The sequence below is a fragment of the Eriocheir sinensis genome, chromosome 2 (genome assembly GCF_024679095.1).
Source record: "Eriocheir sinensis breed Jianghai 21 chromosome 2, ASM2467909v1, whole genome shotgun sequence".
Lineage (NCBI taxonomy): Eukaryota > Metazoa > Arthropoda > Malacostraca > Decapoda > Varunidae > Eriocheir > Eriocheir sinensis.
This window is the reverse complement of record NC_066510.1, coordinates 21,337,694-21,354,894: the sequence shown is the minus strand read 5'-3', so window position 1 is coordinate 21,354,894 and position 17,201 is coordinate 21,337,694. Positions and strand designations below refer to the sequence as shown.

The 17,201-nt window shown below is 47.2% G+C and overlaps 1 protein-coding gene across 1 annotated transcript in view; it reads right to left on the bottom strand.

Moving 5' to 3' along the window:
• Positions 1–17,201, bottom strand: part of LOC127001343 (netrin receptor unc-5-like) — a 137,115-nt gene that overhangs the window by 77,811 nt on the left and 42,103 nt on the right. Inside the window, exon 2 of the mRNA XM_050865836.1 lies at positions 15,251–15,431. Coding sequence (XP_050721793.1) covers positions 15,251–15,410 — 160 coding nt within the window. The 5' untranslated portion in view covers positions 15,411–15,431. The remainder of the gene's footprint in view (positions 1–15,250; positions 15,432–17,201) is intronic.

Below are 17,201 nucleotides of genomic sequence, written 5' to 3'. Positions count from 1 at the left end.
TTTGCCCCGCCAGATAAAATTAAGAGTCTAAGTGGCGGAAAGGGACAATGGGCGACCGTCACTCTCCACATGAACCCACCCCGGGCCTCTTCACCATCCCCTTCCCCCACGACACTATATGCCTCCTCCTCCCCCAGTTTACTCCGTCCTTTCCTGCTGCTCCTCCTCTTTCCCCGAGTACTGCATTTTTTTCGTTGCCTAATTGTGCTTTCGACTGCATTTTCTTGCTCTTCAAATACCCTCTACAGTTTACCATTTCCTTTCCCGATCCTTCTCCTCTTTCTCATAGTTCTGCTTCATCTTCTTTTTCGTTGTCCACTTACTCTTTCTCCTTTTCATTTTCTTTAACTACCCTCACAGTGTACCAGTTCCTTTCCTGATACCACTACTTCTTTTCTTCCTATAGTACTTCTCCATCTTTTCCTTGCCCATTTACTTTTTTCCCTCCTCATCTCCTTCCTCTTCAAACACCACAAGAGTCGACCATTTCCTTTCCTGCTCATTTTCTTTCTCTTAGTACTTCGATTTTTCGTTGCCTACTTACTCTCTTTCCTCCTCATCTCCTTTTTCCTTTTCCTCCTCTTTCTCCTTTCCTTTGTCATTGCTATTAGACACAGCCTCATTCACTTCCCTCATTCCCACACCGCCACCCACTAATATTCTTTCCCCTCTGCCCTTTCCTTTCTTTCCTCCTCCTCCTCCCCTACCATTACCATTGGACACTCCCCGATCATTCCCCTCGCTACCACAACACCACCGGCTGCCCTGCCCTGCCCTGCCCTACCGTACTCATCGTCCCCTTCACGGTCCTACTCCTCCTCTTCCATCCGCTCCGCCGGGCTCTACTGAAAGACCTACGGCAGAAGGGTTGTATAGCAGTGACCGTGGACAACATTCGATCACGTGGGAACCTGGGGAGCCTCAATCGAACTCGTGTGAACCCCCGCCCCACTCGTGCTGGTCTGCCCCGCCCCTCCCATACCGCCCGAGACCCCTGGACCGCCCGACTGACTGACCGCCCCCTCGCCCCCACCGCCACGCCGAAGTCACGATCCCCATCACAACGACATGAGTGAGAATGGATTGAGCTGAGGTCATTATCATCATTACCGTCACACACACACACACACACACACACACACACACACACACACACACACACACACATACACACACACAAACACACACGACGCAGAGCCATTTTCCTCGGGGTCATCACCTTTAGCACGACAATATCGCATCCTTCTTCTTGGCACCTATTTTCACCACTGGCCAGGCCGCCGCGGAGAGATGGAACGAGGGTAGAGGAAGAAAAAAAATGAGGAGGAGAAAAAAAAAGACTAGGAGAATGAGGCGGAGGAGGAGGAAGAGGAGGAGGAGGAGGAGGAGGAACAGATGGAGAAAAGGTAAAAAAAAAAAAAAACAGTAAAATGGAGAGCAAGAAGTAAACGAAAATCAGTAAAATGAGAAGGAGGAAAAGAAGGAAGGCGAAAAAGAAGACGATCATGAACAAAGAATTACAGAAGGAGATTAAAAAAGGAAGAGGAACAAGAAGAAGGAAAAAACAGGAAGAAGAACAGAAAGAAAAACAAAAACAGGAAGAAGAAGAAAGAGGAAGTAGAGGGAAGGAAGACGTGAAATGTTACAGACACGGTTCCTCTTCCTCTTCCTCTTCCTCTTCCCTCCTGGCGGCTCGCGGGAATCAATGGCCGGGAATAAAAGACCCAGAGCCCATCAGTCCGGTTCGTGGCTCTTTTTTCCCCGTTGCGTCTGACATTTGGGGGCACTTAATAATGAGTGGGCGAGGGGCGTGTCCCGGTCAGGCCAGCGTCAAACCTATCCCGGTTTAGACCATCCCAACCAACCTCGCCAAACCCTACCTGACAGACCCTCGTAAGACACATTTCAGACCCTTCAACACACCTTTAAATTAGAGAAACTGTATTACCACAGTGAAAAGATCCCAACAGTGGTGTTCATTTGGGACTCCTTTATACCCCATCAAGCCTCAGTTCAGTCCAATAAAGATTATACAAGACACTATCAAGCTTACTAGACCTTTTAAGACCACCTCAAGACACCGTTCAGACCCTTTCCCACTACATGACAGCACATCAGACGTCACCTAGAATCATTTAAGTCCAGTCATCACCAGACCCTATGAGACCTTCCTCAGACACCGTTCAGACCCTTACCCATTTTATCAAACCCTCTCAAGCCACAACCAGCCCCTTCCTAGTCCTTCCAAACCTGTTCAAAACCTAACTAGACCCTATTAGACAATCCTAAGACAGTATTCCAGGCCATTTCTCCCTTTCCTAGACCTCAAGTCCCACCCAGACCAACCCAAGTCCAGTCAAACCCATTCAAGACAAAACCAGACCCTATCAGAACCCGCTAAGCCTCACCCTACCTCCCTGCAGCCCTATCACGCCCTAGGCACGACCAGCCCCACCCTATCAAGCCTTAGTAAGCCTCCGCCAGCCCAGCCCTGAGTCGCTAGGCCTCACTGAGACCCTTTATACACGCTTCCCGCTATTCACAACAGGTGGCGCTGACCGTTTAAGCTGGAACATCCCTTCACCTCCCTCCTCCTCCCTGCTCCTCCTCGTCCTCGTCCTCCTCCTCCTCCTCCTCCTCCTCTCTTCTCCCCTTCTCCCTCTCACCTGGAAGTATATTATTTTTTCTAGTCTACATTAGGATGATCAAAGCCGTTGTTGTTGTTGTTGTTGTTGTTGTTGTTGTTGTTGTTGTTGTTGTTGTTGTTGTTGTTTCTTCGTATGTGACTTTCTTCTGCACACTGACACTGAAATTCTGTAAACTTAATTCATATTCTCTAAAGTTTAATCTCGTGTATTCATCTCTCCAACTACTTCGCTCTACTCTCTCTCTCTCTCTCTCTCTCTCTCTCTCTCTCTCTCTCTCTCTCTCTCTCTCTCTCTCTCTCTCGCATCCTCCTTCAGTGAGACAACTCGCATCCATCAGCGTACGCGGCGAAATGGTCCTTTCATTTAGCCTTCACGAGGAGATGCGTGACGTCAGGCAGCCTCAAAAAATATCTGCCCTCCACTCCATCAGCAGAGAAGCTCATCCTGACGCGAATAGAAAATGGGAGGCGAGGGCGGGGGGAGAGGTAGGGGAGAATGTTCCATGAAGCTAATGAAGAAAAAAAAGAAAAGGAAAAAGGTTACAGGAGTTCGTCTGGTCTGTCTGTCTGTGAGGGGGAGTGACACAGTCGAGATGCCCTTCCCATTAATGGACCATCCTGGTTGGTAAAGAGGCTTATGGGGGAATGATATAAAAGGTGGAGGAGGAGGAGGAGCAGCAGGAGGAAGAGGAGGAGCATTAGAGGTGGAGGACTCGTGGCACGACGTGAGAAAGGAGGGATGAGGTGGATTAAAGAGGAGAGTGATGTAGGCAATTATAGGCAAAGAGCTACAGATAAGTACATGAAATATTGATATAAGTAGTAAGCAGTGAAGTTAGAGTGACCAGGAAAATAAAAATAATAATGATGGCAAAGGAAGATGAAAAAAATAAGAAGAAAAGAAGAACAAGAACAAGAAAAACATGATGCACAAGAGAAAAAAAGAACAAGAGGAACAAGAACAAGAAGATAAAGAAGAACTAACGATACACGCTAACCCAATACCAAACCGAGAATAATACCCTTTAAATTAAGTCACCACCACATACCCACAACCACCCGACAAGACAGGCCGAAAGAGCAGCAAACAGAAGCGACGACCAGCAACAACATACAGCGGGGAAGAATCCGATGCCCCTCTGCCTCCGCCTCGCCGTCCACCATTATCAACTCCACATCAGGACGCGCGGAGCAAAAACTTGAACAAATACGTCCCATAAATCAAAGTCGACACGTGGTAGAAGAATCAGATGCAGATCCATAAGCAAAACACATTGACAAAAGAAACATCACAAGCTTATCCCTAAATTAACATATGTCAGCCTCCCTCCCTCCCTCCCAACCGCCTCCCTCCCTCTGCCTTCCTCTTTTCAATCTCTCCCCTCTCCTTCCCTCCCTCCCTTCCTCCATGCCTGCCTGCTATCGCCTCTCCCTTCCCTTCTTTCCTCTCTCCCTTCCCCTTGCCCCTCCCCTTCTTTCATCCCTCCCTAAGCCCTCTTTTCACATCCCTGCATGACTCCTCCTCTTCCCTTCCCTCCCTTCTTTCCTCTTCCCTTCCCTCCTCTCTCTTCCCTTATCTCATCTCCGCTTGCATCCGCCCTCTCATCTATCTGCCCTCTTTTCTTTCCCTCCCTCTCTCCTCTTCTCATCCCTTCCTGCATTTTTTCCCTCCATGCCTCCGCCCCTCCCTTCTTTCCTCTTTCCCTTCATTCCTCTCCTCGCTGTCGCTTTCTTCCCTTCCCTTCTGATAGTTCTCCATCTCGCGTTACGTCTCTCTCTCTCTCTCTCTCTCTCTCTCTCTCTCTCTCTCTCTCTCTCTCTCTCTCTCTCTCTCTCTCTCGTACATGTTTCATTCGTACAACGTCCACGCCAGGCACTACCTCCTCCTCTCCTCCTCCTCTTCCTCCTTCTCCTCCTCCTCCTCCTCCTCCTCCTCCTCCTCCCCCTCCTGACTTAACCCGATGAATCACAAGTGACACGTGGCGTTTTCATTTTTTCATTTTTGTGTTCTATCGAGAGAGAGAGAGAGAAGGGGGAGAGGAAATATGTTACGCAGTACTGTCTGCAGCGTTCAATCTGCCACTTCCTTCCTTCCTTCTCTCCCTCCTTCATTCCTTCCATTCCTCTCTCTCCTCTTACCTCCCACGTTCCTCGCCGTTCCTCTTCCGCTAGTCTCGTATAGCCTCAATTATGCACTCCCAACCTAATTTTCTCTCCCTCGCATTCCCTTCATCCTCCTCCTCCTCTTTCACGCACTCCTTTCCTTCCCTATTCCTCCTTCTTCCCTATCTTCATTTTCCGCATCACCTTCCTCTTAAACCTTCTTCATTCTTTTCCCTTAATATTTTCCTCCATCTTCATTCCACCTTTTTTTCTTTTTTTTTCCCTCTATATTCTTCTTTCTTACCTATCTCAACCTTTCGCCTTTGCTTATATTCCTTTTCCTCCTCCTCATCCTCCCTTTCCCATCCTTCTTCCTCATCCTCCTTTAACCACCCTTCTACACCATCTATTGCAGCCTCCCCATGTGCCCCTACACCCACCTAACTAACTACACTTTTCACCTTTGTGCAATATTCTCCTTTCCTTTTCCTCACCCCAATCTCAGTCTCGCATCCCCGCCCTTTTCCACCTACTCTTATCCTGCCTCTCCACCCACCACCCTTCTCCCGTCCTATCCCTACCCTTCTCCCCGCCCATTCCCGCCCAACGAGGTCTTAAGGTCGCTGGAGAACTGGGCGGGAGTGGCAGTGTTGTCCCGCCCACGCCCCTTAACCTACAATCAACACGGTAATTACTGTGTACGCGAGCAGGTTAAGAAATAATATATGTAAACTTAGCGTCTGCGTATTTTACTCAAACGTTTGGCCCCAGAGCGAAAGGGCATCTCTTCGTGTGTTTGCTATATGGTTGCGGATCTCTTTGGCTCCCCGTTGTGTTCCCTAAGTCTTTTCTTCTCCTTCTCTTGTTCTTCTTACTCGCCTTCCCTCTCACTCTTCATCCTCATCCTCGTCATCATTTTGTGTTCAGTATGGGCTTGACTTCTCACCTCAATTCCCTTCTTGTTCTTCACTCTTTCTTCCCCTCCTCCTCTTCTTCCTTCTGTTCCTCCTGTGTTCACTATTGGTATGATTCTTCCTCCGCCTCTTTTTGGGTCATTCTTTTTCTCTTTATCCTCCTTTTCCTCCTCCTCCTCCCTCTTATGAATTTACTGTAGAGATGCCTCCTCACCTCCTTTTTTCCTCGTCTTTATTCTCCTTTTCCTCCTCCTCCTTTACTATTAAGATACTTCCTCACCTCCCTTTTCTTTTTGTACCTCACTTCTTCCTTTTTCTTTGACTCCTCGTCCCTACCATCATCATCTTTGCCTCCTCCTCCTCCTCCTCCTCCTCCTTTTCCTTCTGATGCCTGTGAATGTGTAAGTCACAGGGAACGCACGGTACCGAAGGCAGAGATTCGTTCATTGTGTTCCGTTCAGCGACAGCCACCAACCCGCGGCCTATTGAGAAACCTAAGTCATGGGAACACATACCTGCCTGCCTGCCCCCCCTTCCCCCCTCCCCTCCCCCTATTCCTATTCCCATACATTCCTCCTCCTCCTCCTCCTCCTCTTCCCTTCCCTTCCCTTCTCCCCCTCCCCTTGTTATTAGTATTATTGTCCCTCTCTTCCCTCTATTATTACGGCTTCCTTTCTAATTTCTTTCTCCGCCTCCTCTTCCTTTCCCTTAACCTCCTTCCCTTAGTGTTATTATCCCTCTCCTTTCCCGGTATTATTGTTATGACTTCTATTTCCTCCCTATATTTTTCTCCCGATGTTTCCCTACCGGTACTTTTCTCTCTATACCTTTCTTATTATATTTCTCACCCTGTACTTTCCTTGCCATGTTTTCCTAACTTTTCTATCTTCATTATATTTTTTTTTTACATGGTTACTTCCTTCTACTTATTTTCCATATACTTTCATCTCAATAGTTCTATCCTCATGTTGCTCTTCCTATACATTCGATAATTCATTTTAACTGTCCATCTTCTTTGCTTCATTACAGTTTGAGTTATTGTTTTATGTGTATATTTCATTGTCAGCGTTATCTAGAAGCACCCAATTTCTGTTTTATTTTATTTTTTTTTTATTCTTATCCAGCTTCATCTTTTGCTTTTTCTCCGACTTTCTTCTCGTCAGCCTCCAACTCTGCAGCTGCCCTTCCATAGTCCCTCCCACCTAACCTCCCTCCCTCCCTCCCTCCCACTCCCCGGCCCTAACGACCAATTTTCTCCCCCTCCATCCGAAACACCCCCTCCCCACCTCCTGCATTCCTCCCCTCCATTACTCACCCTCCGCTGACGGAAACCTCTTATTCCTCCGATTTTTACCGTTCTCTCTCTCTCTCTCTCTCTCTCTCTCTCTCTCTCTCTCTCTCTCTCTCTCTCTCTCTCTCTCTCTCTCTTGTGTGTATTTTTAAGGTTAGGGCACTGCTTCTTTGCTTGTTTCTCGATTGGTTTGTTTGTTTGTGTGAGAGAGAGAGAATTATGATCGGGGGACAGACGAGCTTTTTTTCCTTTTACCAAACCAATCTTCGCTAATATCTTTTTTCTCCTTTATTTTGAACGCCAAAGCAAGCCCCTCTACCCTCCTAAAGACTGTAATAAGTTTGCCATAAAGAGACGGAGATGATTACCTTCGAGGAGCCCAGGCAACTAACTAACTATCTAACCCCCCCCCTCCCCTCTCTCTCTCTCTCTCTCTCTCTCTCTCTCTCTCTCTCTCTCTCTCTCTCTCTCTCTCTCTCTCTCTCTCTCTCTCTCTCTCTCTCTCTCTCTCATCTGCTGGGGTTCTTTCGCAAGATAAAAATTCACTTCACAAGGACGCGAAGTGAAGACAATACAGGTTAATTAGGAAGTTAGAGGAAGCACCACCTTGGCACCCTCCTCCTCCTCCTCCTCCTCCTTCTCCTCTTGTTCCATCTCATCTGGGAGGGCCAAGAGCCACTATACTCCTCTGCTCGCCACCACACCAACTCAAACACAAACTTAAATGAGTTCCGACAATGGGCTTCCTGAATCAACAGCAACACATACAGTCAGGGGCTCGTCGTCTCTTCTTCCTGCCCCGAATGTTCTGTTCTGTTGTGTTTCATGTGTGTGTGTTAGGAAGGGGGGAGGAGGGGAGGGGTTGTGTGTGTGGGAGGAAGGTTGTTTGGGAGGGAGGGGTGTTGTGTGTGTGTGTGTTTTGATTTGCTTTTGTGTGTGTGTATTTATTTTTGTCTGTTGTTCTCTGCATGCTTGAAGAAGAAGAAGAAGAAGAAGAAGAAAAAGAAAAAGAACAGAGAGAGAGAGAGAGAGAGAGAGAGAGAGAAGCCAGGGATGCCAGTCTAGAAAGCTCCCTCCAAGAAAGGTGGCAAACTAATTTCCGAATCATCAATGTGGTCGTAAATTATAGTGCTGTCTTGCCCCGAGCGATGCTTACTACGAGTACCACGGTCCTCGCCACCACCACCACCACCACCACCACTGCCCCTACTACTGCTACTACTACTACCACTGCCAATCACACAGACAACACAACCATCTCTGGCTTTACGATTATCATCACTACCACCAATGCTATCGTCAACACAATCATCTCCACTACCACCACCACTATCCCCACTACTACTACCACCACTGCCATCATCACCACCACAATCATCAGCACCATCTCAACCAAAAATATTACCACTAATGTTATCACTACAACTATCAACACCACCGCTACCACCATTACCATCACATACAGAAGCACAGCACCACCACTACCATCCTATCACCACCACCACCACCACATCACCACCGCTTTCTCCAACCCAAGTCAACTTTAACCAAGATATTCTAAGTCTTGTGTTTCTGCTACCTTTGTCTTATCTACTTTCTCCTCCCCCCCCCCCCCTCTCTCTCTCTCTCTCTCTCTCTCTCTCTCTCTCTCTCTCTCTCTCTCTCTCTCTCTCTCTCTCTCTCTCTCTCTCTCTCTCTCTCTCTCTCTCCACAGGTAGCCGTCCTCCACTTCCTATCTTATCATAATTGCCCAATAAGACTCAGGTGTCATTACCCACTTCATCTGTTCAGCCAAAGGTAAAGTCTTATATCAGGCATTTGTTACCGAGCCCATTGCGAAACCGTTACTACCTCATCCCACGTTAGGAAGAGAAGGGAGGCGCAAGAAGAGGAGGAGAAACGGGAGGTGAAGAAGGAGGAGGAGGAGGCAAAGAGAGAAGGACGAAAGCGAGAGAGCAGTGATGGGGGTTGTAAAAGACGACGACAAAGAAGAACAAAAGGCCGCTGCATACAACAACAATACCAACACACACACACACACACACACACACACACACACACACACACACACACACACACACACACACAGCTAAGGGGTGGTCAGCGAGGTCAGGGGGTCACGCGGATTTCACCTGTTCCTTCCTTCACCTGTTAGCGATGGTATCCGTGTTTACGACTGTGTTTGTTTGGGGGGCTGGCTGGATAACTCTCTCTCTCTCTCTCTCTCTCTCTCTCTCTCTCTCTCTCTCTCTCTCTCTCTCTCTCTCTCTCTCTCTCTCTCTCTCTCTCTCTCCAATATACCGTATCCGGAAAAATGAGGCTTTACTAAATTAACCTTCATTTCACTCATTACCTTTCCCTCACATTACAAAAAATAAAGAAAAAAAGAAAAAAAAGAAAAGGAAAAAACTATAAATTAACCCTTATATTTTTACAGTCTCAAATTTAATCACACACACACAAAAAAAAAACAGAATTACGCGACCTAAGCTTCTCTACCAACCATATACAGAATGAAAGGGAGGGAAAAAACGTTAATTCAATACTACTTTCTTTTTTCTTCTTCATTTTCCCCGCGGAAGGTTTATTCTCCATAAGCTTCAACGAGGCTTATTGTGGGTGCAGAGGAGCGTGATGGCGTTCTGGCATTTGGCTCGGGAGCAGAAAATTACGTTCCAGGCCGCAAAATTGATGGAAAGGGTGGAGGGGGTGGAGGGACGGACAATAAAGGTACGAAGAGGAGACGCTGGATGGCGGAAAAAGAGGCGGAAAAGTAGGGAGAGGGAGTGGAGGAGGAAGGGAAGAAAGAGACAGAGGATGGAAATGAAGAAGAGATAGCAAAAGAGGAAGAGAAGGTAAAGGAAAAAGTATCAGAAAAGGAGAAGGAGGAAGAGAGGCGGAATAGTAGGTAGAGGAAAAGGAGGAAGATACAGAGGATGGGAAAGAAGAAAAGGTAGCAAAAGAGGAAGAGTTGGTTAAGTAAAAAGTATTAGAAAAAGAGTAGGAGGAAGATAGAGAGGGAATAGTAGGAAAAAGAAAAGGAGGAGACACAGGATGGAAAAGGAGAAAATTATGTGAAAAACTGAAGGGGAAAACAGAAAAATGGAAGAGATAGAGATTATAGAAACGGCAAAAAAGGAAAAGGAGACAGAGGTGGAAAACAGGAGAAAATTATGTAAAAAACTGAAAGGGAAAAGAGAAAAAAGGAAGAGATAAGAGATAATAGAATGGGCAAAAAAGAAAAAGGAGACAGAGGTGGAAAAGAGAAGGTAAGAAACTGCAAAGGAGGTGGAAGAGGACAACGGATGAAAAGTGGAAAGATAAAAAATGGAAGATGGAAAAACAGAAGATGAGGAAAAAGAGGGAAAAGATGTAGAGAGAAAGAAAATGGTTAGTGGTGCTTTCCTCTCTATCTTTCCCCCACCTTCCCTTTCCATTCTCCCTCCCTCCCTCTCCCACCTCTTCCCTTCCTCCCTCTTCCCAGCGCCGTCTCATAACCTATTTGACCAATTACTGTTATTTCCCTTCGTCCCCTGTAATCGTAGTGTGGCAGCTGTTTGTTTGTCTCTGTGCCCGCTCGTGTGTGTCTGTGCGCGCATGTGATTACCTGTTTGTCTCTGTCTGTTACTCTGCGTACAGGTGTGTCGTCTGTTTGTCTGCGTCTGTCTGCCTGTTTGCGTGTGTGTCTGGCGATTTGTATGTGTAATTGTCTCTGTTTCCTCTCTCTCTCTCTCTCTCTCTCTCTCTCTCTCTCTCTCTCTCTCTCTCTCTCTCTCTCTCTCTCTCTCTCTCTCTCTCTCTCTCTCTCTCTCTCTCTCTCTCTCTCTCTCTCTCATCATCCATCCTATTGTTTTTTTCTTTTCCTACCTCGTGAACTTTTTTTTCTTTATTTCCTTATGATTTGTGTTCCTCCTCCTCCTGCTCCTCCTCCTCCTCTTCCTTCTCCTTCCATACTTTTATTCATCATACATCTCCATCTTTATCCCCGTCACATTACGTCACAAGTTTGCTCTTTTTTTCTTTTACTTTTTTTATCCCCTTTCCTATTCTTGCCGGTTGACGCCTTGTGAAAATCGCCAATCAGAACTACCTTTCATTTTCGTTCATTCACTTTTTGCGTACACTCTTAGATTTTGAGTTTCCATATTTCATCACTTTTTACTTTTCCATATTTCATCATTTCATATTTGCCTTTACATCTCACATATTTACGCACCACCAAATCTATGAAAAATATGAATGTTTTATGGAGGAGTCTGAGTTTTATTTGTGCAGTATTTTCCCGTTTTCTTTGTGTCTACGCTTATGTTTTCTTGTTTGTTTACTCTGTGTTGTTGTTGTCGGCGCCTCGAAGAAGTGCAAGTCAGGGACAGGACTGGCTGATCCCCCCGTCACGATTATATGGTTAATACTCTTGTCATTATTGTTAGTTGAAGTAGTAGTAGTAGTAGTAGTAGTAGTAGTAGTAAAAGTATCGTCGTAAAAGTAGTAGTGTGCCCTCAGTTATTATCATCTATCTATCTATCAATCTCCTTCTTTCTACATCTCTACCTTCCTACCTATCTATCTACCTCAGCCTTCATCTCTTTCTGTATCTCTACCTCAGCCTCTCTACTTTTCTCTCTCCATTTCTACCTCAGTTTATCCACCAGCCCCCCCACCCCCAATTTATCTCTCTGTGCTCCACCCTTTGACCCAATAGTAGTCATCGGGTCGGTCGGTGCCCTCCTGACCCCGCCCAGACACCACCTTGGGCGACCCCGCATCACTATCATCATCAGCAGCAGCTGCGGCAGCATTTGCACAAACATCTCTTTCGCCGCCGCCAAACAGGTCGCCGGGGCCCTGTGCACACAACAACGCCTTCCCCGCCCCGGACAGCAGCCATTCATCAAATTCAGATGCAATGTTCCTTACGTTTTCTTTCCTTTTTTTTTCTTTTTTTGGTTGTTAACGAGTTGGGAATGAAAGTTTATTTGCATCTTTTATTCATGTACAGGTGGATTTTCTCTCTCTCCTTTAATTCATTTTCCTGGCCTGGTTGATCCATTAAGCCAATAATCGGTGCTTTCAAATCCGATCGCGATATCTGTGCGTCTATTAAGGACATCTATTGAAATCCTTTGGCCAATTGTGTCCAGTAAATAACACTTTTATTCAAGTTTCCAAAGCGAATTTAATTTATTGGCCTCTGATGTTGCAGCTGCTGCCCGCCGCCGCCGCCGCTCAAAGGACAATCCATTTCCATCAGTTTCTCGTTCAAAATGCAATCAAACACTGAATTTTAATTTTACACGAACTAATCGACATTTCCATCGAGAGCTCGGCCATCAGGGAGGTTTATGAGCGTTCCGTCAACCTCAGAGTGACGCAGAGAGCCGCGGACAGAGATCTCACAGCGGAGCGTTGGTTAGCTCCCGGAAAGCTCGGCTCAAAATATTATCCAGTGCAGCGCCTCCCGAGCGATGCATCAAAGGAGTAATAACCAGGAACGTTCGCGGGTGATTGATGCCGTCGCTTAATCCTCAATACCGACATATGCTGAAGGTGTTATCTTATTCGTTCTTGCTAAGCCAAACTTGTTCTTGTCGTTCTTGCTGAAGATGTTATCTCATTCGTTTTCGATGCATCTGTTCTCTCGTTCTAGCTAAAAGATTTCTCTTATTTTCTTGCTAAAGGTGTTCTCTTCTAACGCATTTCTCTTCTCGTTCTCGCTAAATTTTCTCTTTTACATCCTCGCCAAAAGTGTTACATTCATTCTCTTCGTCGTTAGCATGGTTTCCTTCACTCCCCGTCCCATACCTCCCCCCACACATACAGAGACACGCATGTTCTCTAGTACTCAGGACTGTTAAAACGCTGCAAGGGAGACAAAGTGCTAAGGTCCATTTCTCCCGTTGCCCAGGTATGTATAAAGCACCTGCCTCACTCTCACCGAAGCAATTTTCTCGCGACTCTCTGCACTCAATCTCAGCACCGGGGAACAGCAACACCTGGACGGTACGAAGGTGAAAGAGACGAAGTGTTTGATTAGACCGACTCGTTGAAACATTCTTCGGTTATGAATATAGATTGCAGACATGTGCCGAGTTCCAGGAGTTTGAGTGGTCGTAGATACTGTAATCTTCGCAGACGGACACGGTTCATAGCAAAAGGAAAAGGTAAGGAATGCCACGAAGCATATCAAGCGAAAAAGAATCAAGAACACATCTCGCGTGACGCTCGAGTGACGTAACGTACCGCTGTCGAAGAGTGAGCCTGAACGTGTAATCTTCACCTCCAGATAACGCACGAGTATAGATATTAAGACGAGTCGGACATGACGCGAGCCTGGAACACTGACGATGAGCGATGACTGGGAGGGCTGAGGAAGACGAATACGCTGAAACAATGTTGTGGCCGGGAGAGGCAAGCAACGGGCGAGGCAAGCAGCAGGTGAGCGGGGGTAATGAAGGGTTAGCCAGGTAGTGGGAGGAGATAGCGGAGGGCCGGACAGGTAAGCACCGAGGCCGGCCCATCATCAGAGAGCCGGACAACGCTGGCGGCGCCCTCCCTCGCCTTAAAAACTCTCCCGAGGTGAAAGCAGCTGTTGTTTCTGGCTCTCGATGCTCCTGTCTCGTCCGCAATCAACCCACAGCCACAGTAGGTCATAAAAGCCAGGTTTAGGCACTCCTTAACGGCGCATCCCTAAGATTTATACGTGTTGTCTCCATACGGCGAGGGTTTGGCGTGTTGATTGGTTTCGGCACCTGATGTTATCCCCTCCTGCCTTTCCCAGCTGCGGGTTACATGCAAGAGCCTATATCTGATGGAGGTTGCAACAGAGGGCGCTAATAACCCAAGGCTGCCGGGCCCTGGCGTGCAGATACAATCGATCAAAAGGCTGCACGAGGGTGTGTGGGGAAAAAGGCAGCAGCGGGAGGGGCGTGCGATAGGCCATCTTGCCGGAGAGTGGTAAGGAGAAGGCAGTGGTGCTCTCTGTTGAACTTTCCACGACCCGCTTAGATCTTCACCATCTTGAAATTATACTGGATCTACATATTGCCCTTGGCCCTCCCTGCATGCCCTGTGAAGCCTCCTCGTTACTCATACCGCTAATATCACGAGTAACATCACCCGGCAGCTCCGCGCAATATTACGTTATGAATATTTACGAAGCCCCCCAGCAAGTAACGTAGAAGTGACGGACGATATATTGACTAACACAAAGAGGAACGTGTGAGGTCATAATATCGTGTACACGGTTCCATTATTGTACCTAGTGACTCAAACAAAAACAAAATCGTCGAACATAATTAACATGGTACAACATTTCTCAGGCAAAACTAAAGGAAACAAACAAACGTGCAGGTTCTCACGTTTGAGCTCAGCGCCACCTATGGAGACAAACTGACACTAACCACAGCTGATAATATCATTCTCGGCCCTGCATGAGACGAGATTCTATTCCCAAATGACGAGATACAAGTGACTGTGGCTGCAGTGATGGAGGTTCATGCTGAGAGGGTACGGGAAGAAGAAAACCGGATATACGGGGCGATAGTTTGCTGATAAGGTAAAATCATAGTGTAGCAATTTTCTAAAACGCAAACATGAAACTATATTATTATACAAGACCGAATATACATTTTGATTCGTGTTTGAAAGGCAAAGAGCATTGACCTATAAAAAGAGAGGTGAACTACAAACGCAGTCAAGTGAATATGAAAGCAGGGAAAAGTCACCCTCAGCTTGATAGTGAAGAAAAAACAATACCACCTTTACGCATGACCGTCGATGGTAATGACGGAGGAGGAAAAAAGAGAAGCCAACAAGAGACCCTTTCACCTACGCCAAGGCTTCCACGCGTCGACACCCTCAGGACCAGATACACGCCACCGTAACACACCTGAATGGAATCTTACCTGGAGGCGCTGGGGAGATAAAAAGTACTCCATCGCGCTACACCCCACGCCCCGACACACCCACATCTACCCATCTGAACCCCACCCAGACACAAATACACCCAGACACACATACACTTATCCGCCCAAATTTCTACCCTCTCACCCATACCTACGTAGCTGAAATCCCCACTCCTGCCGACCTACCTACATCCCTACCTATGCATTTTCTCCTTCCTATGACTTGAACTCTCTCACGAAGGGAGTATTGTTACTTGTGGAAATACTGAACAATAGTCTCCAGCCATCTAATCATTACCGGGGAACCATTTTTTAGGGGATTTTAGGGCATTTATACATTTCTCCGGTTCTAGGGCCACTCCATTACTGTGAAAATAGAAATAACACATACCTTGTCCTGGGCGCGGGGCAGGGTCGGCGGTGGCGCAGGGCAGAGCGGCGGCCACCAGCAGGAGCAGCACGAGGGCCAACAGGGCCTCCACCGGGCGCCGCTTCGGGGGGCGGGGGGCGCCAGGGAGGGGGCGACGCTCCCCCTGGGCCCATTTTACCATCCTGCCCGCCTCCCCTCACATCTGGAAGTAAAGAAAGAAAACCCCAATTACACAAAAGGAATATGGAAGTGTTTGTATTGACTGACACACACAAACACATACACAGGAAGACGTACATGCACGCAATAGCACGTCCTCACATACACACACACATACACTTAATTGTAGACACACACACACATCTACAGTCACACACACGCACATACAGTCACAACTCGGGCGCCTCCCCTCCGTAATTCTGGGCCTTTCCCGCCGTAGATCAGGACACCCGGGGTCAAGGCATCAAATTACACCAACGCGATGACGGGGCAATTACCACCGATAGGGCAATTAGGCGGCCACGCGCGCAACACACACGGAAGAGTTAACGGAAAAAATCAATCAGCAGGTATTATGAGTCAGTGGGCGAGACACTGACCGACGAACAAACAGACGGAAAGACAGGCAGATACACAGACAGAGGCAGACAGGTAACAGGTACAGAGACACAGGCATAAAGAGACAGGCACTGACACACACACACACACACACACACACACACACACACACACACACACACACACAGACACTCGATCCATAATAAATGCTTCTGACCGGTCGGTTCCGGGTCGAGAGAGAGAGAGAGAGAGAGAGAGAGAGAGAGAGAGAGAGATACCGATTTTGCCAGCAGCCTAGCTCACCGGTAAGATATGTAAGTGGAACGATCAGGGAACTTCACCAACATGTAAAAGCAGCGAATAAGCAGGTAGCAATGTGGAGCAGTGGGGGGGAAGGGCGGAGTGGACGTGTTCCTCGCTGCGACCACCACCATTAATATTACTAAGACCACCATCACCACCCCACCACCACCACCACCACACCACCACCACCACTAATATCACTATCACTCATCCCGCCCGCCTACCTTACCGCTACTCATCACAGACAATCATAAATGAATTAACTATCTCTCTCTCTCTCTCTCTCTCTCTCTCTCTCTCTCTCTCTCTCTCTCTCTCTCTCTCTCTCTCTCTCCCCGTTCTCCACTCCCCCGTTTTCTACCCCTCCCGTTCCCTACCCCCTCCTTCCGTTCTCTACCCCCTTCATGTGCCCCCCCGTTGTAGAGTCACCTGTAACCCCCGGGAGGCCATAGGTAAGCAGGAGGAACAATCTCACCTGGCGAGGATCAAGGTGCAATGGACCCTAATCACCCTACCATCTTACCTTGCCTTACCTGCCTGTATTGCCACTAAACCTTAACCTTTCTCTACTCTTTGGTAATTAGGACTTTTTCCCCTTTAAGAGCAAAACATTAAGCACTTACATAATTGCTAATCTTGGTACAGTTGCTTGGATGGATCCGTACTATTTTTTTTTTTATATTGATTTTTATGCTATTTCAGTCATCTATAGATTTTATTCTTGGGTTTGCGCTCTTGTAGTTTTTTGTTTGTTTTTTTACAGCAAAGAAAACAGTTCAAGGGCAAGAAAACAAAAAATGACCACCTAAAAGCCATAGTGGAGTTGCCCAAAGAGTTGCACAAAGAGAGAGGTCAATTTCGGGAGGAGAGGCGTCATGTTCGATACTCGTCTTATACCGTTAAACAAATATATATGCTACAGACTTGATATATCCCCCCTCATCTCTCTTTCTCTCTCTCTCTCTCTCTCTCTCTCTCTCTCTCTCTCGCACAGGTAAAATATCCTCGCCTGGCTGCTCTCCTGACGCCCCGGGGAGCACTAACGAGCCAATGCCAACGTAGCTCTTGCGGAGAAGGCGTTACCGGGGACGGACTGAGCTGAGAGACATTA